Below are 21,653 nucleotides of genomic sequence, written 5' to 3'. Positions count from 1 at the left end.
TAAAAGGATGAGAATGAAAGAGCAATTCTTTAAAGTGCATGTCTCACTAGGCTAATAATTTAATTCCACGTATATAGTGTAATTTCCCAAGCGTTCCTATCTTTTTTTGGTCCTGATTTATTGACAGTAAATAGGTACAAGTGGGTACCTAGGTGCATGATCTGTTCATTTTCACTCACGTATGGAAGTGAAAATTGCTGTAGAGACACATGAGCAGGGCACAGGGCCAGTGCCTTCATGCAAATCGTTATACAGAGCAAGTAATGGGAAGAAATGACTGTGCTTAAAAGCCATCTTCCAGATTTAAAACTTCCATTTGGTCATCTAATTTCTGTTGCAATGCAGACTCTAGAGAAAATGATCTAATAAGGTGATCAGGGTAATGAGACTTTTGGCTGAAGTATGTGGGGTTGTGAACAGTGTCTCTTTAACACTATTCACGACATGCCAGAATGTGCTGTGGTCAGAGCCCTGGCTTTTTCTCTCTGCAATTCAGACAGCTTTCTCTCTTGGAAACTCCCTGGGTGTGTACCAAACAGCTTTTAGATGTCACCCCACTCTTCCAGTAATTCTGTAATTAGCATTTTTATCTTTTGTCATTTTTATCCAATAAATTCCATTATTGAAGACCTGCAGTGTGACAGTGTGAATAGGAGAATGATGCTCTGTGTATTTAAACCTGTCTTATATTAAAAGACACCAGAGAATGATTTATGCAGCATATTTTTCCTAAGAATATTTTTTAAAAATATTTCTCACAGAAAGTAAAGCTATTTTCCCTGCAAAAAGGGATAGAAAGAGGACTGGCATTTAATATAGATGTTTTACCACTGATCTTATTCTGTGTAAGGCTACAGAAAATAAAAGCCTAATGGTGTGTAAGTACATGTTAAACTGCTTTAATTGATCAGGTTATGTAGACAAAGGGTTTGAACAGCGGTGCAGTGGTTAGCATTGCTGCCTCACAGCACTGGGGCCCTGAGCTAAATTCCAGACCTGTGTGGAGTTATATGTTCTTCTTGTGTTTGTGTGGTTTCCCTCTGGGTGTTCCAGTTTTTTCCAACAGTCCAAAAACATGCTGGTAGATTAATTAGCTTCTCTGAAAATTGGGCTTAGGTGTGAGTATGTGTGTCTGTGTCCATCTGCCCAATGATGGACATGTATCCCATCCAAGGGTGTACCCTGCATTGGGCCCTTTGCTTGTTGGTATAGACTCTGGCTCCCCCGCGACCCCTCGTGAAAGTGGATCGATGTAGACAAGGAAAATAAGCACTCTTAGGATTGAAGCTAATTCATTAATCCGGTTTAGCTTATAAATTCACATGTTGGATTTTGTTTGCTCAGGAAAGCTTCGGCAGCTTTAACGTTGTTTCCATTGATGGTGATTTGTACGACTTAGCCACTTGAATAATCAGTGTTGCTTTGACCTGTCCCATCTACATTGTATTTATTAGAACATTCTCTCTTTCCTTACTTTTTTTCCTTTTATTCACCAGAGTTCATGCAGATACAGATATTCCATTAAATGACATCTGTCATAAACAGAGAAATTGAAAATAACATTCTTTTTTGCCAGTGGCACAATACCTCAGATTAGTTTTTTGATATTTTTGTACTCTCCTGAAAAATCCTACCGCAGATCTGTTAATGCCTTGAAGCCAAGTAATTCTCTGCAAGTTTACAGGAACACAGGTTTCTAAATTGGAGAATTATGCATGCAGTGCTGAAATTAAACATTCTCCTTGATAGAATCCTATTGCCCATGAAATGCATACTAACAATAAGATGCCTTGTTTAGTGATCCATTTGTACAGTATTTATCTGAATTGCTAAACAAATTGCTGTAATAAGAATGTGGACATGCTTATTCTTGAAATAACTGGATGACTAACCTGTACAGCTTGTTGTAGTACTAACGTTCTTTAGTTGAAATATGTTCTTTGCTACAGGTGAATAAACAAGGCATTTAGTGTTTAGTATGTGTAATTACAAAAGGTATTATGTTAATGGCAGTTATTGATCATGCCAGGCATGTTCAAGAGTTTACATTTCAATTATAGGATCATAATGTAGGCTCAACTAATCACATTTCCTCCTCTACTCCTGATCACGAATTTCGATTTCATATGTTTAAAGAGATTCAGTCCCCTTGCTGTATATCAGTCACAATAAAAACCAGTATCCTCCCTTCCTTAATTACATTTGCTTGAATCATTGAAAGCATTGCACTTATGATGAAAGTGCATGCATTAAGTAAGTAGAGTGGTCTGGTGAACCATTGGTTACAATGACAGTTTTTAATGATAAAATGGGTTGAAGAGACTGCTGAAAATAAGTGAATGGAGATACTCAACCAGTTTCAATTTTGCAGTTAGGGGTACAAGGCATGTTTTGCCAAGCAGGTCATGACCCATTAAGGGTGTTGCTCTGTATCTGAGGGATACGTCAGAAGCAGGTTTTAGTGTGATGAAACCTTGCAAGGTCAAGGTCAGTGGTTCCTATATCACTGGTAGATTCAATTTTAACAATTTTAAACAGATTCAATTCAATTGAAATGGGGTTCAGCCATCTAGATTTAAACAAGAGCCCCATATTAATAATTCACCATATTGGTGAATTTTAATTACACCATCATTAGAATGAGCTGTGTGGTATGAAATGCAGATCAGTAAGAGAACATAAAGGTGGTGATTGAGAAAAAGTGATACATACCATGTTTGGGGTTAATTTAACATTTTTTTAAGAAAAACTAGCCTTACAAGGCACATTACACAAAGCAGCTGAGGACATGATACGATAGTGGATAAAATATTGTTGTAGTCTATGAGGCAAATCTGAAGCATGTCTGTAAGTGATGGATCCCAATTTTCAAATCTGTAGGTTCCCAAGTCAGTGGTAGTTTCAATTTTGTGGTCAAAATTGTAGTAAAGTATTTTGGTTAACTTTATTGTCACTAGAAACATACCTGCTGTTTTCAGCTAATTGGCCAAATGTTTTTTATAAGCAGCAGGAGATGGTGTTAATGGTTGCATAGTAACAGTAAAGAAAAAGAAATGGAGGTCAAACAGCAATCTTCATTTACACAAGAAACCAGTTTTTATGTATATTCATCCCATTAGTACAAGAATTATATTTCTAACGTTTGAAGTTAATTTACCAAATTGAGTAAGAGAAATATGTATGGCATGCAGCACTTAATAAAATTATAAAATATATAGGTGCAAAATTATAAAGATATTTGTTTTTGTCTAAGTCTGCCAAGATTCTATCATCTGTTGCATCAGTTCCTTAGAAGAAGCAGTTGATGGGGGTTCTGAATAAGCAAGTCGCATTCCCATCTTGATTGACACATTACCCAAATGTTGTTTTACAAATTAAATATGTCCCAGTATGCATTGATAGTATGAAGCTGATCAGCTGTCTTCAATTGTATTCAGATTCAAAAGCAAGTAAAAGAAAAAAATCTTGCAGTCAACACAGGCATACACTACTTAAAAGACTAAAAATAGCATTGGGATCAAATCCCAGATCCCTGTGTTCTTACACATTTCTTCGTCCGACTCATGTCAATACTAGCAGATGGCTTTCAGTCTATTTAGGTGACCTTTGTGCTCCTGTACAGTAAAGTGGGGCAGCCCCAGGCAGTGCAGTCCTAGCTGCCAGCTCTCTGGTGGGCCGTGCTGGCACTCGGCCCAGCTGGGCAGACAGAGCCATTTCTTCCACGCTTGCTTCTGTTCTTGACTCTCTGATCTGTTTGTAAAGTTGCCCTAAAGATGTTCTGTGGTTTCCCACCGTTTCTCTTGCAGTCCTGTCACGCTCATCAGCATGTGTCCGGAGCAGTATGAGTGAGTATATGCAACGCCCCTCTACACAGCATGCTGGCTATGCTTCCCACACTGCTGATGTTTATCTTTCACACTTTTCTTTAAAACTCTTCTGTAGGTTAGAAATAACACTGGCTGCCTAATAGATCATATGCTGTAGAGTGTTTTGTTCTGGAAAATTGCTTGATGTCTTTAAGGTGTCATTTACTGTGTGTTTTTTCTGTTGTTTGCCTGCAGACTCTCTCAGTCTCCACAACATTCTTATGATGACACTCATTCCAGGATAGAGCATTATGCAAGCAGGTATTTGCCATTTTAACAATTTTTGTCTTTTGCCTTTCTTGCTAGCATCCTAAATGTATCTTTCACATTACTTTGACACATAATCAAGAAGTGGCATTTTTAGCATTCTGAAAGAGTGTGCAAATAACAGATCATTTACCACAGACTGAGAAGTTTATTTCCATTTCATGACCCAGTATGGTTCCAATGTGCAAGTTGTTCATTGAATCTTTTCATAAGTGTTTAGTGATGTTCACAGTTCTTCTTTGTTTTTTATTTTGAAATTCGCCTTTTTCTTAATGCGCAAGTGTAAAATTTGTGATACATGTAACTTATCATAACAAATGTTATATAACAGATCTTGTTTGTGTTTTTTGACCAAAGTATTGGAGTTGACTGAGTCCTTGTGAATAAGTAAAGTGCAATATATTGTTGTCACCCTGTCTTCTAAAAAAATAATCATTTTAAATCCTAATATTGTACTGTATATAATTTAAAGTATAAAGCAATATATTTATATTGCTTTAAAATACAAAATACTAGAGTTGATTCAAAAACCAGTTCAGACAGGAACAGCAATTGAGGTTGTTTGACGCAATTACTGAAGCAGCTCTGGAAGCCTGTGCTATTCTTACTTCCAGTGCTATTTTTTCCATAATCCCTCACTATCTACTGTATATTCAACAGCTTCAGTTATTTGTGTATAACAGATCTGAATTTGTAATACGGATGTCATCCCGTCTCTGATGCAGCCCCCTTTTCCAGTTTCAGTTTCCAGATACTTTTTTTACATACACCAACCTAATAACCTTAATAAGGACGTTGAGTTTTGTGAAATCTCAAGACAGCCTAAATGTTTTGCATTTTAATTTACATCATGCGTTTTTAGAGACATTTTTTGCGTTTCACTGCTTTTTATGAATGTCATTTCCCAGTTATCAAATTAAAACCAAGCACCAGCAGATATAAAAATAAAATAAATAGCTTGAAATTGCCATGCAACCTTCAGAGCCTTGTTAAAATAACATTGGCTGTATTTTTTAAAGTTTGTTTATTCCTGTTTAATAATCTGTGCTTCTTCTTAGATTGGCACAGATGGAGAGGTCAAATGGTTCTTTGCCCACAGACAGCAGTTCTGCAACAGGAAGTGTGTAAGTAATTTCAGCATTTGAAGGATTATCCCTAGAGAGCAATGGTTCCAGATTAATTTATTCCAGAGATTCCAGCCACTCGTATGGCTGACCAATTTTAAACCTACCTCGGCTGATAGGACAGGAGAGCTTTACAACCAGGGGAGGCTTGTGGGCAAGTCAAAAGTTCTGAATTAAATATCTTTCTCCTGAATTCTAACTGATTTAATAACCTGGCTAACAACAATAATAATAATAATTATAATAATAATTGCTTACACTTATATAGCGCTTTTCTCGACACTCCACTCAAAGCGCTTTACAGGTAATGGGGACTCCCTTCCACCACCACCAATGTGCAGCCCCACCTGGATGATGCGACGGCAGCCATAGTGGGCCAGAACACTCACCATACACCAGCTCTCAGTGGGGAGGAGAGCAGAGTAATGAAGCCAATTTATAGAGGATATTGAATTGAGAGTGAAATGCTCTAACTAGGAATGCCAAAGTGAATTAAGGTCCCAGGTCACTTGTTTAATTATCATGTTGAAGACCTGGAGCCAGGGCTCAATGATGGGCAGGAAGCCTTGAAGGGGACCTTCTCACTGTAATTAAATATAGGTTAATTTTATATGATAAACGTAGGTTGTGATCCTTACTCAGTTGTCTTGAGCCACTACTGCTCTTACTTTCACATCAAAGGTAAGTGTAATAGAGTCTTTAAAATGATCTCTTCTGAACTTATTCACATCAACAATTCTGAACCTATTTGTATCATTGTATGCATCTTGGTTCATATATATATTTATATTCATGCATATAATTTTGGGTACATGTTTGGTTTTTATCACTTTTATCAGGATAAACCTTAATGAGCTCTTATGATTGGAAAAAAACCCGTAAAATAAGCTTTGGAAAACTTTTGTGTTTTGTTTTTTCCCTGATGATCTACATAGTCCTGTTTAATTTTCAGTGGGAAATGCTTATATACAGACACGGCATTTTTTATTCTTTGATTAATTATGAGACAGACAGGTTAAACCTTCATGTAGAACAATCCAAGTTAGATGCAGAATTTTCTGTGCGGCTTCGCTAGTTTGAAGCACCATTGTGTGGTCTGAAATACAGTGAAAGAGAGGCAGAGAGTGGACCTGTGCACCAGAGGAGATCAGTGTGAGAGTCAGGGGAAGGGATAGCTGAGGCTGTTTCTTTGCCAGCAGGGTATCAAACTCTCTTGAAATGACTACCAAACAGCAGTGGGTAATTTCCCTGTGTTGAAAAAGTTGGATAACTTCTTTATAGAGAAAGTTGAACATGATAGTGTAGGGATTCAATGGAGCAGCACTTAGGTGTGATGTGTGCATAGTGTGGTGGATGGAGTTCCAATTTTTCAACAAAAGTATTAAATAAGGCTGTGGTATATAGGGATATTTGAACCTGCAGTTCGTATACGGTTTATTTTTGTAGGTCATGACATTTGTACAAGCATAATTTTTCAAATCCGTGTTTATCACTCAATGCAAAGATGCAGGATCCTTTTATTAATACAAATTTAGGATAGAAAAAGCAAACATCCAGTCTGCCAGACCCAAGGCTTATGAAGAAAAGTGCAACAAAAGCTGTTATTGGAACAACTCTCCCAACTCCAGCTTTTTTATAAAGCTCCAAAATATTGGAGAGGACAGGCAGGAGACCTTAGGATGCACACTGATCTGATAGACAAATTAATTCTGCTAATTTAAGAAATTTACACAACACCATCAGTCCACCACAATCCTAACTCCACCATTAGCTGTTTAATTTGCCCCATTTCAGAGATTTTCAGAGATGAGGTTCATAAGAAGATTATCTATATGTATACAGTATGCAGGCAACCAGCCATGTGATTTTGTCCAAAACATGACCCTTTTTCATTTTAGACTAGATCAGCTTCCATTGACACTTTCTTGATTTAATAGTATAATTCACTGTAAACAGTACAGATTTTGTTTTCATGGTTTTATCTCATGAAAGGTTAGTCAACAAGCTGTAGTATTTTCTTTAAATGCTCTGCTTTTTGTTATATTTCCAATACAACCAGCATATTCCATATAAGGTTTCTGTAAATTACTGATAGTTTATTCTCCTCTTTTCGACAAGGTCTGTCAGTTGCTATTTGCTTATGAAATGCATCTGCATCTTGCAGCTCAGAATGTGTATCAGTTGCAAGATTGAATAAAAATAAAAGGTTATTTTCATAATAGATTTCCTTAGGGGAAATAGTGTCAATCAGTCTTTGCCCTCTTGCTCCATTTTTCACACAGAGTCAATAACCCACACGTGCACTTGTGTGGGATTTTACAATAGTGGAGTATCAGTACAATCCCCAGGGCAGCAGACATTAATTTGTTCTAAAAAACTGTAGAAATGTTAATATGCTGTGAATATGCTGTTTGCACATGGTTATTTTTCTGACTGCCTGACAGGATATAACGTTTTTGTTACACTGACATTTTACTTCTAGAAAACTTCCTAGGGCCATCTAGACATTTTAAGTCATTCAAATGTCTTTTTCTGGCAATGCAGATTTTATTTTAGTTCTTCAAGTCCTAACTGATCACAAGGAACTCATTAAATAGCTATCAGGAAATTAATCTTCAAATAAGGCTCCGAAATCAGTTCTTTTATATCTCCCTCATTTGTAATAAATAGGTATCCACTCTACAGAAAATTAAGTTGGCTACTTTATAGCAGTGCAATTGATAGCAGTCTCTTTAAAAAATGAGCTTGATTGATAGATAAAGTATCTCACAGTTAGGGATGGTAGGATCAACAAACTGAGTCTCTCATCTCTGGTTGAGAGGGTGGAATGGGTAGGATGGTACAATGAATCACTGCTGACAGAAAGGCCAGTCAGCTTCAGTGCGGCTTTATTATCAACTTGTATAATTCTTCACTGAGACTTTCATCATGAGTCTGGCGTCCATTGGGCAGCGCTTTAATTAAAGGCTTTATGGTGCTTTTTCAGTCTCCTGTTGGCCCCTTCTGTCATTCGCGAAAGTAATTACATAGTTTCCCATGACAACATTTTGTACAGTTAATGACTTTTTTCCGTGTTCTGTATTTCTGCTGTATTTGTAGCACTTTTGATTATTTTTTAATTATTTGGAAGTGCTAGTTATTTTATGATTTTATGTCCTGCCTCCAAATTTGGAATTGCCATATCAACCTGCAACTCGCAACTGGCAGTACCTGGATGGGTACTAAGGTTGCTGCTGGAAGAGGTGTTAGTGGGGCCAGCAGGGGGGCGCTTACCCTGCGGTCTGTGACAGTACTGATACCCCAGTATAGTGACGGGGACACTATACTGTAAAAAAGTGCCGTCTTTCGGATGAGACGTAAAACCGAAGTCCTGGCTCTCTGTGGTCATTAAAAATCCCAGGGTGTTTCTCGAAAAGAGTAGGGGTGTAACCCTGGCGTCCTGGCCAAGGTTCTCATTGGCCTTTACCAGTCATGGCCTCCTAATAATCCCCATCTATGAATTGGCTTCATTACTCTGTTCTCCTCCCCACTAAAAGGTGATGTGTGGTGAGTGTTCTGGCTGCTGTTGCGTCATCCAGGTGGGGCAGCCCAATCATACTGTTTTCCCTAAAATTTTTACTGCTTTTGGGACACCTGGCAATGTGAATTTGCAATGGCACAATAAAATTAAAAAGAAATAACCCACATTGAAAAAATAAAATAATATTGTGGTGATACGTCAATTGAAAACATTGTTGTCGTTACCTATGGTTTGAGTAATTCTAATTAACATGAGTGTAGGCTTATTAAGTTACTAATTATAATATTAGATAAGGCAAGATAAGGCAGGATCAGACAGAATAGTTTGGTATGATAGGAGAAAGTTTAATATTTTCTGTAGGTTTGTCATCAGTAACATGATGACCCCTTTTTAATCCCCTTCTTGGTATATTTCTCTGCACGGAAGGCTTCTCTGCATCAAGGCTAGGCAGTAATATGCTGTTGCTTTCAATATGCAGTAATATGCTTTCAATATGCTTTCAACCTTCTCTGGCCCGTCAGAATTAGTTTGGCTGGACTAAATTCACATTCATATTTCTGCAGTGGACACCAACTATGGCGATGGTTACCTCAAGTTATCCCCCGTTTGATAAATGTACTTTTTTACTCCCTGAATTCTTAGAGATCTCGAAAAGTGTGTTTTCATGGTTTTGCACATATTAATTATTTAATTATTCTATGTTTTCAGTTATTATATGTTTTTTTTTGTGTGTTTTTGTTGATTCACTGACCAGAACCCCTTTAAATGCACTTGAACAACTCATTTTTCATGGTAATGGTATTTGCTCTGTGTTGCCTGACTTATGCCTGTGATGATAGCTCTGTGCCAGTGATGATAGTGAAGTTCTTGTTCTTATGATGTTATTGTCTAAAGGGCTTGTTTTCATTGTGGCTAGTTCAATAACACATCTTTGTCACCTTCTCACAGTAGACCAGTAGATTTTGCTTTATCCTGCTGGGTAACTTTTCCATAAAGCTGTCCCAGCTTTGCAAGAAGATGGAAGCCAACATAAGTCAAAAACTCATCCAACCTCAAGTGTACGTGGGAATAGAGCTCAGAAACAGCATCAAACCCCCTGATTCTTAGGACTTTGAGAGGAAAGCACATAAAGTGAATATTTTAGTAGCTGAACATGAAACTTTTCAAACAGAATGCCATATCGCTGAGGACAGTAAGTAGCTCTTCTGCAGTATAAACAATAGTTGCAATGTACATCCTCAGATGGAAGTCATACAGTATGTCTTTTTCTGCAAGCTCACAAAAATTACAAGACTCACAAAAATCACAAAAACACAAAAATCACAAAATCGAGGTTACATTTTTTAAATTGAATAAAACTCAATGTGAGTAGAGCTGTTATGTGTCCATGGTGTATGCAATATATAATAATAATAATAATAATTGCTTACACTTATATAGCACTTTTTCTGGACACTCCACTCAAAGCGCTTTACAGGTATTGGGTACTCCCCTCCACCACCACCAATGTGCAGCATCCACCTGGATGATGCGACGGCAGCCATAGTGCGCCAGAACGCTCACCACACATCAGCTATCAGTGGGGAGGAGAGCAGAGTAATGAAGCCAATTCACAGAGGGGGATTGTTAGGAGGCCATGATTGATAAAGGCCGATGGGGAAATTTGGCCAGAATGCCAGGGTTACACCCCTACTCTTTTCGAGAAACACCCTGGGATTTTTAATGACCACAGAGAGTCAGGACCTCGGTTTTACGTCTCATCCGAAGGACGGCACCTGTTTACAGTATAGTGTCCCCGTCATTACACTGGGGCATTAGGACCCACATGAGCTGCAGGGTGAGCGCCCCCTGCTGGCCCCACTAACGCCATACATGTAGTGCAGTTATGCTGAATATAGTGAGAATTGTGTGTCCATGTAGCCATTACAGGTGATTTGCTAAGGAGCTACAGGTTGGCTATTTAGCAGTCTTATTGCCTGGAGGTAGAAGCTGTTCCATAGTCTGTTGGACTTGGACCGAATGCTTTGGTACCATTTACCGGACGGTAGGAGGGAAAACAGTTTGTGACTGGGATGACTGGGGTCCTTGAGAATGGACCTGACTTTCTTCAGCTGAGTAGATCTCCTGGATGCTTGGTAGCTGCGCTGACTTCACCACCCTTTGCAATATTTTGTGATCCCGTGCAGAGCAGCTCCCAATGCAATGAATCAATAGCATTCATTGCATTTTTAATACCTCACAGCATATAAGACAAGTTATACTGGAGGCAGATGTGCTTTTATTGATCAGGGTACTACTAAACAGAAAATGCGGAGATACTTCCAAGTGCATTGACTGTAAGAGAATCAGTTAAGGTTAATTTCATGCTGAAAAGAAAAAAGAAGAAACAATTTTTTGGGCTATTGAGTCTTCTTCGGGTATGATGTGTGAGCGAAATCTCTCTTCTTACCTGAAGAAGGCTCACGAACCAGAACATTGTTTATTCTTTCTAGGTTTCATTAAATGAAATATTACTTGTTCCTTTAATACTATTCTTGTTACTGTAATCGGTTACATATTTCACAAGTTGCAAAGGAACAAGTAATAGGTTTATTCCATGCTGAAAAAAAGAAGAAAGAGAAAACAACGTTTCGGCCGTGGAGCTTTCTTCAGGTGTGAGAGAGACAGGGCAGTAGGCAAAGGTAAAGTAGCGGGAGAACAAAGATTGGGAGGCAGGAGGAGTGAGAGGCGGGAGCAGGGAACAGAAAGAGAGGCCAGTCAAGAGGTGTGAAGTCAGAATGGGTGCAGAGAGGTGTGAAATGAAACTTCCAATGAATGGAGAAAATGTAAAAGAACAGTAGTCTGTCGTTAAGAGAAGGGAGAATGTGTGATCCTAGCTGCAGAATAATTTTGGTTTCGGTGGTCTTTCTGATGTTTCCGATGAGTTCGGAAAACCGTCTTTGAGAACATAGACGGAGAGATTAGAGTGGTCGTGGCCGTCAGAGGTGAAATGAGAAACAATGGGCTTGGAGAGATCTTTAATCTTCACAGCCCTGACATGTTCTCTGAAGCGGTCTCCGAGTCTCCTTCCTGTTTCTCCAGTGTAGATGGCTGGGTATTTACTGCAAGAGATACAGTAAATAAGGTTGCTGGAGGTACAAGATGCTGTCTGGGTGATGCGGAATTGTCCTGAGGGGCCTTGAATGAGTGTGGTGGTGGATGTGTACTTGCAGGTGATACAGCGAGCTCTGTTGCAAGGGAAAGTGCCTGGTGTGGATGGTTGTTGAGGGCGGTCAAGGGAGCTGTGAACAAGGAGGTTTCGCAGATTAGGTGGTCGGCGATATGAGATGATAGGGCGATCAGAAAAGAGGGCCCCAATGGAGGGATCATCCTGTAGGATGGAAAAGTTGTGGTTAATGGTCCTGGGGATAGGAAGTGTGTTAGGGTGGTAAGGAATGCGGTTGTTATGGCGGAAGTTCCTGATCGGGTTGATGGTCCGGGGGGTGTTTTTGGCTCGGGCAAGGGCCCTGTCAATCACACCGCTGGGGTATCCTCTGTTGATGAAAAAGGAGTACATTTCGAGGGCTTGGTTCTCGAAGTCGATGTCGTCGCTGCATAATCGTCGTAGCCTAAGGAACTGTGAAAAAGGAAGAGAGTTGGGGTGAAATGAGCTGTACAGGAGGTAGCTGTGTGAATCCATGGGTTTGTAATAAACTGTAGTGGACAGTCAGGGGTAGTTGATGGAGAGGTTGATGTCTAGAAATGGAAGAGTAGTGGAAGATATGTTAACCGTATATTTGAGGGACGGGTGGAAGTTGGTGAAATTGTGCAGGGAGAACTCAAGGTGATCGTTGGAGCATGTGGCGGCACCGACACAGTCATCAATATATCGTTTGTAGAGGTCAGGGACATAGCCAGTGTAGGAAGCGAAGAAGCATTCTTCTACCCAGCCGACAAAAATATTGGCATAGCTGGGTCCCATTCTGGTGCCCATGGCAACTCCACTGACCTGTTGGTAAAAAAGATTATTGAAAGAGAATGCGTTCAGTGTGAGGACCAATTCTGCAAGGCGTACCAGGGTGTGGGTGGGTGGATCAAGCACTGTGCGTTTGTCCAGCGTGTGCTTGAGGGCTGTAAGGCCGTCATTATGGGGAATGACGGTGTACAGAGATGTGATGTCCATGGTAAAAATGTAGCATTCGATACCCTGAAATTGGAAATCATTAAAAAGTTGGAGCACATGGTTGGTGTCTTTGATGTATGAGGGAAGATCTTCAACCAGGAGTCTCATGAGGCTGTCGAGAAAGGCTGAGATGTAAGTAGTTGGACGTCCAGGGGTGTCCGGTTTGTGGATTTTGGGTAGGAGGTAAAATTGAGATACCTGCGGATGTTCCATGATGAGCCGGTTTGCCTCCTGGGGGAGCTCATTACTGCTGATAAGAAGAGAAATGGTGGATACCACTTCCTTTTGGTAGTCAGTGGTAGGGTCCTGTTGAAGAGGGAGGTAGGCAGAAGTTTCAGTTAGTTGTCTAGAGGCTTCAAAGATATATAGATCCTTATGCCACACCACAACAGCGCCTCCTTTGTCCGCTGGTTTGATGACAATATCATCCCTGTTGCGGAGAGACTGGAGCGCCTGATTTTCTCCTTGGGTGAGGTTAGTCCTGTGTTTACTGGATATAGAGACTGCCTTGGGAGCTTGATTAGTGCATTGGTTGATGAAATAATCAACTGGTGGAAAACGGCCAATGTTGTTAATGTTAATGACATCAATAACCGGGTTGTTATCAGCTGCCTGTGAAGAGGAATCGTTGGCAAAATGTGCTCTGAGACGGATCCTGCGGTAAAAGCGGTCAAGGTCGACATTGGTCTGGGGGATGTCCAGGTTCCTGGGAACTGGTACAAAACTGAGCCCTTTGCTGAGGAGGGATCGCTCATCCTGTGAAAGGGAAAGGTCAGAAGGTATGGTGACAACAAGGTTAGTGTTGGTGAGGGTGTTTGGGGTGTTGATGGTTTTCTTCTGTAGAAGGTGACTGAGTTTTTTGTCCTTCTCTGTAGTGAGAAACTGGTAGAGTTCAGAGTTGAGAGATCTAATGAGGTTAGTTATGAAGGGAAGATGATGTGGAGCTGTCAGCCGTAGAAATTCCTTAGCCTCTTTGATGTTGTTGTCAGAAAGGATAATCTGTTTTTTGAGGGAAAAAATGGTAGAGAGCATTAGTTTCCTAGAAAATTGTTTTAGAAGTCTCTGAGTGTTATTCTGGGTGGTATCAGAGTCAAAAAAAATGAAATGTGCAACTATTTCACAAGTTTTCCCTGCTACAACTTTAGCCTTATTTAGCCCTGCCCCCGAATGTAGTGCAAGGTCAGTGTCCTCCTGGAATGGATGGACCTTTTAAAAATCTTGAATTATCTTGGAAAGTATCCACGGTACAGGCCTGGTTATGGCCTTGAAATCAAGGGAGTCCGCTGGACATCCAGTGTGTACCTTGAGATTTTTATGTGTCTTACTCAGAACACATATTAGAAATATCCAGAGCAAAAACAGAAATAAACAAACAAATACATTTTATTGTCTCTCTTTACCATATTTTTCAAGAATTATTTTCTTCAAAAGTCAGTTTCTTATGTTGTAGCACACCTAGGATGTACATTTCTCTTTCCAGGTCTAATATGTCCAAATATGTGTAAACATTTGGACCTAGAATGGTTTTCTTTGCCTTCCAAAAAAATTAAAGGCTAATAAAAAAAGGAAAAGAATAAAAATCCATTATTACAGCTATGGTGTTTGCTCACAGCAGTGTTAGAAAGGGTATTTATGGTGTTTAAGCAATAGAAAAATGTTTTTGCACTTTTTTGCACACTTCTTATGAGTAGTATCACAAATTAACAAGAAGCTTTGTGATCTTCACTTGACTGATGGTCACAAATAAACAAAAAATCATTGCAAACTCTAAAGACACCTACTGTACGAACCTCCCTTTAAATGGTCATGTGAATTGTTACCCACATGTTGAATAACAAGAACCGATACGAGGAAAAATTTAGAAAGCTCCACCAAATGTAGAGAGTGAAAGAGGAAGGTGTCATACAACTTGTTTCATATTAAGTGTACTTACTAGTATGATTAAGCTTACTGTACCTACTGAGTGGCACGAGAGATGTATGATACAGTTTACAATATCTTGGTTCATACGTTGTTCACTACTGTGTGTACTGTTACTTTTCATGTAAGAAAAAGTGTTTTTTTGTGGTTAAGACTTTATCACGGACCCTTAAGATAAAAAAATAATAATTGCTTACACTTAAATAGCGCTGGACACTCCACTCAAAGCGCTTTACAGGTAATAGGGACTTCCCTCCACCACCACCAATGTGCAGCATCCACCTGGATGATGCGACGGCAGCCATAGTGCGCCAGAACGCTCACCACACATCAGCTATTAGTGGGGAGGAGAGCAGAGTAATGAAGTCAATTCATAGATGAATGAAAATTGTGAGTGTGTATGTAATTACACAAATAGCAAATGAAGTAGTTACAGTACGGTACAGAACTGTATTGTTCTTAGCTATGATTGATTATTTCTAACTATGTAAGCAGTGTTTTTATTAAACCACAAACCACAGCATGATTTTTAGTAAGTATTGGTTTTTGTCATTTATCATTGTCACGTATCATTGTAATTTTTTGGGTAAACTAATTCAAAGTAGGCATGACATTTTTGAGGTCCAGAATGGAACGTAATTTTTCCCATAAGAAAGAAATAAATTGTGAACAAATTATATTTGTAAAAAGAAGAACAGGTGTATATAGTAAATATATATCATATAATAATGTGTTTTAGGGTGAAAAAACATCATTTGTGTTTTAACAGACATTTGGTAATATCAGTCACCCCTTACAACCTATTAGTCCGTACTTTAATGCTGTTTTCAGTAGCTGTCTCTGTCCTGATTTTTTTTCTGCTTCACATTTTTGTGAGATTTCCATTTTATAAGTTTACTTATTTTAATTTTTTTTTTCTCAGAAATCATGATAAATCATTTTGTATGGGGTGCAACATGACAGATCAGGTCGCTGAAGCCTGTAGCCATAGGCATTAACCTTCCACTTTAACCCTACACAGCCTCCTGTCTGCTCTTCTGAACTCCCCCCCCTTTCCCTTGCAATGCTGGTGCACATGGGAGAAACACAGGCATTTCAACTTCAGTTACCTCTCTGCAACTGCCACTGGCTATACAATTGCCCTTTGGCTCTTTTGGCTTTGGCTCTGGGATTGTTTAAAAATCACAACAATTGAATTGGTGCTCTTTCAGTGTCAGTCTGAAGTCTGTATAAGATGTTGCTGTTGGATGACAGTGACATGGGAGTAGAAATCCTTATCCACAGTAACAAGTAATAGGTTTATTCCATGCTGAAAAGAGGACACCTGAAGAAGGCTCCACGGCCGAAACGTTGTGTTTTCTTTCTTCTCTTTTCAGCATGGAATAAACCTATTACTTGTTCCTTTGCAGCCTACACATGCTGACGCAGCTACCCACCTGAACTACTTATCCACAGTATATCGTCAAACCTCGCAATCCTTCTGTGGTCCAATCAAAAGCGGTGCAATTTAGTTGCTTTTGTTGAATACTGCAAAATTTACATTCTAAGGAGCTGACAGTAGATTTAGAATTCAAACTACAGAAGTGTAAAAAGAAAGCCTAAGATATATCGCTAGTGCGATTATTGGAATTATCTCCTGTATCCTCTAAACACAACCATCAAGTTTCGTATTTATAGCAGTGAAACTTATTTTATAATAAACAAATTAATAGTGTAATACTGACAACAGCAGAAACTACACAATGGGTGAATAGTATTTATTTTGACCAGCAAAATCAGAACACAACATGTCAGACTATACTGTATATTTCAAAACAAAGACAACCCATGCTTTATAGAACTGTGTTATATAATAAGATACGTCAGCATAAAGCAAATTAACCTTTTTTCATAGGAAACTTAATCTCAGTTTCAGTTTAGAGAAGCATCAAAGTATATCAATCATCTATTGATTTCTCCAGCAAAATGCAAGCTCAAAAGCAAAGGTTCATACAAATACATACATTAATACACTCATTTTACTCTGAAAGAGTTCACAAGTTTATAAAAACAATACACATTGTAACAAAGATGGCTGCTGAAGCTCCCCTGTACATTGAAATCAACTGGCTATATAAAAAGGTATTAGTTTAAAATAACTGTCATTCAGCAAATTCTGAGCATTCAGAGACCAAAACCCTCCTCTCTGTATCTGAACATACATTAATATTTATTTTAAACCTGTTTAAATAATTACTTTGTAAGTACATATAAGTCAGAAAAGTGAGAAAAGTAAAAAGAAAAGCTTAGAAACACTTAACTGTAAACATTATAAGAAACATCTCTGGAATCGGCAGTAGTGAAATAAAAAGTAAAAACAGGAAATCAATCAATTATTTATATTATTTATTTAACATTTTTTTGGAAGGCTAATAAAATCAATCCAGGTCCTGTCTTCAGAAATAAATATGCAGATGTTTTTGTATTTGTTCAATCACTTTCAAATTTTTATCCAAGGTGGTAAAAATTTTAAACAATATCTAGAAAGAGGTGTACATCCTTACATCCTAGGTGTACCACAACTTAAGAAATTGACTTTTGAAGAAAGACAATAAAATTTGTTTGTGTTTTTTTCTGTTTTTGTGCTGGATATTTCTTTCTAGTGTGCGTACTGAGCAAGACAATATAAAAAATCTGAAGGGTGCAACAGGATATCCAATGAGTTCTTTTTAATTCAAGAGCCTAGAGATGCCTGTACTGTGTTCACTTTCCAAAATAATTCCAGGGATGAAAGGGTGCATCCAAGAGGACACTGACCTTGTTCTTCCATTTTGGGGAGGGGATGAATGAGATATTAAAACAATAATAATAATAAAACATCAGTACAAGAGAAAAGGCTGCTGCTCATATTTTTTTCAGTGGAGCCAAGAAGAATATTTTTAAATTAAGAAGACTGAATACATCTCTGATTCATCAGACATAAGTGGGTGGAGCAGTCATCTTGTTCTGCAAAATTAAGCACCTGGCTAGGAGAGTAATAAATCTGGAAGTATGGTATCCTGCTTTATTTAGCAGATGGAGATATGGGTGACACACCAAAAAGAGCAGTGAGAGACGTGTATCACAGCTTTATCACAAGATCAAAATAGTGCTAATATTAGATTGCTGGCCATTAAAGTAGAATCCTTCAACAGTTCAGCCCCACCACTGCATGACGACAACATTTCTATTTACAAGACTTGGACTAGAGATGTCTGGGCTATGGCCTTCAACTTGTGCTCTTGATGATTATCGTTACTGATGAGCCATTTGGGAATAGAGCCATTTTTAATAAGTGACTTCGCTGAAATGACAATACAGCTTTAAAATCCTGGCTAGGCTGTTTGAACTAGTGTTTTCTGTTTTGTTTTCTGTTATGGTAATCTTCAGTGTTAATCAGTTAAATTATCAAATGATAAAAGACTTGGGACTGTGATTTAACAGAAAGGAAGAATCTTAGTTCAACACACTTTAGTTTAAAGGGGAACAGCATCCCAATTTCTCTTACTGGTTATTAAATCTTGGTAACAAATTAAATTGACAGTAACTCTATTTTTAAAATTTAAATTAAGTGCAAAATCATGAACTTTGCAAAAGTACTGTTTGGTTGCAGACCGTACTGTTGGAGGCAGACGAGAAACCGCCGTTCTTGGATAAGAGTGAGAGTTTGTGCAAATTCCTGTAAGCAAATGAGAAACACAGTCTCCTAACAACATTAATCTTTTTTTGGTCTTTTTGAACTCATATATTTTTAAAATAATGCCTCATGGTCAAGCAGTTAAGAAGATAGCGGTCACACACAGAACAGAGGATCGGATCAGTAGAAAGCCAAACTTTTCTCTTCCAGGGGATATTCAACTAGCAAGAGATGGGTAATAAACATGTGCAGTGATGCTGGTTTCATTTCAAGATTCGGTGTGATGTATGATCGAATAAGTACAGGTTTTGCCTGACATTTCATCCCCAGTAATTTTCAAACATGATCTGCACACTCAGTTAAGAAGTAGTATTTATCAACAAGTTGATATGATCAATTGAACTGAAATGCGCTCATTGAAATCAGCTGTTCAGGCGACAGTACAGTCTATGGCACAGCAAGTCCTCAAAAAATATAGGTCCTGCTAGAATTTTTCTTTTATGTGTGATTTACCTTAAACTATCCACTAATGTAAATGATAGAGCACTTTGCAAAACTTGAAAATTGAGTGTATTTTAGTTGGTTGGCAGGTTGCTTGTTTTTTGCAATACCTTGTATGTGTTGGTTTCATGAAAATATTTTAAATGAATATTGTAGTCAAATTTGCTTGGTCTAAAGCATGTTTACAATGTAAGTTTGTGTTCATGTCACCACGACAACACAATTTGTTGCCTCAAATATGGCAATATGGTGCTACACATACATTGAAACTTTGTCTCTATTGTGATGTAAGTTGGAGTTTTTACATGTTACTGTGTGGTTGGTAGTTTATTTGTGGTTTGAAATGCACTCATCATTTCTGATTCATTATATTTAAAATAATGTTGCAGTTCCCCTTTAAGTACTTTGAGTTTCAAACATAATCCTGAATTAATTATGTAATTTGTACTAGGTAGTATCTATCACAGAAGCATCCATACACAGCTAACTGAAGCATGTCAATCAAGTGGGTATAATTAGAAAGTCTGTAAAAAGTGTAATCTTTGCAACTTTTTAACATGGAATACACCTTTCAGTTTTGTCCAACTTGAAGTACCTTTAAAAAACAATTCAGTATAAATAAATAGGTGGTGTGATTTCTCGCATAGTGAATAAACCAGAAAGTTGCTGTTTTGTTAGTTCAATTTTTGAAGGTTTTGTGGAATATTAAATAAATTAAACTAATTGTTCTTATGTTAAAAATTCAAAATACATTTTTTTTACAAATGCCAAAGGGAGATCCATTGCTTTATAAGGGAAATAAACCTTATTACTCCCTCTTAGGGAAGTAAAAGGCATATTTAAAGTATATGAATGCTGTTCGTTTTAATTGGCAAATTAATTTGCTGTTGAACAACCAGGGTAGGAGGATTACTGCATGGTTTGGTTGCTATCAGGTCTTAAAGCAAATCCCTTAGTGTTTTATTTGAAGAATAGTTTTAACCTCAAATGCTTGTTAAAAAATAAAGTCAACAGTTAAGGCTTAGGTGTTTTATATATACAATGGAGAATAAATTATTGAGTAAAACTAACTCAAATTCTATTTTTAAATAGACCTTTTAGCTTACCTGTTGTTCATAGATAAATAGCATACTTGTGTGTGATGTGTGCAAATCTCCCTGCTAGGAATGTGTCCCTGACTGAATAGTAATTTGTCAACTGGTTTGGCATTCATACTGTACAATACATGTCCTGGGCAGCATATACTGTTGTTAAAAACAACTTTTTTTATGTATACATTTTTGTTTGAGATGGTGCTGTACTAGCTTTAGATCACATTGCAGCTTTAGTTAGCAAACAGAGGTTCACAGAGCCCTGAGATTCCAATGATATTCCACTTCATCTACAAATAAACCTTTCCCTCCAGGTACGTTGTGCATAAAATAAGCATGTAGGTGCATTGCAGTAGCAGAGATGTAAATGTGTATTTTTCTTTTATTTGCATTATTAGCATAATTGAATGACCCGGCCTGTTACAGCCTGGTCCCTGTCCATGTAGTGGAGCTCTGGTCTCAGAATGCAGTAAAAGCCCCCTTTCCTCTTTTGCTGCCCAAAGGGATGATGAGCACACACTGATTCTGCAGTACTGCCAGACCCTAGGAGGGGAATCGCCACTCAGCCAGCCTCAGAGCCCAGCGCAGATCCTGCAGGCCGTGGAGAGAGAGGAGCGCGGGGAGTTGGAACGCATCATTGCCAGGCTGGAAGAGGAGCAGAGGTACTTTCTTCTTGCAGACAGCACTGCCACGGCTTCATGGTCTGAGAGTGTAACACTGACCGTAAAGCCCTGCAGATGAATTCTTTCACTTGCCCACATTCAAAGTTTTAATTTTATAAACCATTTAAAAATTGAGCTTCCCATTTCCAGGGTGAAAGAAACTGCGGCCATCTCATTTACATAAGTGTTGATAGACCCTGGACAAGTTTATTTATGTACCATTAGATAGAAATACAACATTTTCAGGCATCTGTCACCAGCAATGCTGATAATACTTTATTTATGTCAGCACACTGCAGTTTAAAATTAAGTATCAATACCTTCCAAAAAAAAACATATCAAAAGTTCTGTAGCTGTAAATAGTCTGGTCTACAAGCTAGTTGGGACATTTGTGTTAAAAGTAATTTAATGATAATTACAGTGATTTATGAATTCTTTTTTTTTTTGTTAAATGAGGCACCCCCAACATCTTCAGTTTTTGTAAAGTCTTAGAAGCAAACAATTGCTCTAGTTGTCTCTCCATCCTTTTTGGTAACTTAATCCTTAGAGGATCACAATGACCCAGAATCTAATCCAAAAGGCAAAGGGTACAAGATGAGATTACTCCCTCTAAGACACGCCAGTCTATTTTAGGTGACATGCACACATTCACTGACATATGCATATAGGGGTTAATTAAGAGTTATCCCAGCTAGGATGTTTACGAGATGTGTGAGGAAACCAGAGTACCTGGTGGAAACCTACATGGATGTAAGGTAGAACATACAAACTCCACACAGAAGGCACTCAATTTCACAATAAAACCCAGAACTCAACACCTGTAAGGCAGCAGCACCAGCTTCTGTGCTGCACTTTTTTGTGAGCAGTATTAAATATTGAGACTGA

General features: G+C 38.3%; 1 protein-coding gene across 8 annotated transcripts in view; it reads left to right on the top strand.

The window, feature by feature from the left end:
- The window catches only part of utrn (utrophin), a 310,852-nt gene that overhangs the window by 268,357 nt on the left and 20,842 nt on the right, over positions 1–21,653 (top strand). For 7 of the 8 annotated variants that reach the window (XM_088625185.1, XM_088625187.1, XM_088625183.1 and 4 more), the window contains 4 exons: positions 3,807–3,845; positions 4,062–4,127; positions 5,192–5,257; positions 20,610–20,768. In XM_088625185.1, the coding sequence (XP_088481311.1) occupies positions 3,807–3,845; positions 4,062–4,127; positions 5,192–5,257; positions 20,610–20,768 (330 nt within the window). The remainder of the gene's footprint in view (positions 1–3,806; positions 3,846–4,061; positions 4,128–5,191; positions 5,258–20,609; positions 20,769–21,653) is intronic. The other variant, XM_088625188.1, reaches the window with a different exon arrangement.

The sequence above is a fragment of the Lepisosteus platostomus genome, chromosome 3 (genome assembly GCF_059453375.1).
Source record: "Lepisosteus platostomus isolate fLepPlt1 chromosome 3, fLepPlt1.hap1, whole genome shotgun sequence".
Classification (NCBI taxonomy): Eukaryota; Metazoa; Chordata; class Actinopteri; order Semionotiformes; family Lepisosteidae; genus Lepisosteus; species Lepisosteus platostomus.
The sequence above is the reverse complement of the archived record's forward strand: the minus strand, read 5'-3'. Positions and strand labels throughout refer to the sequence as shown.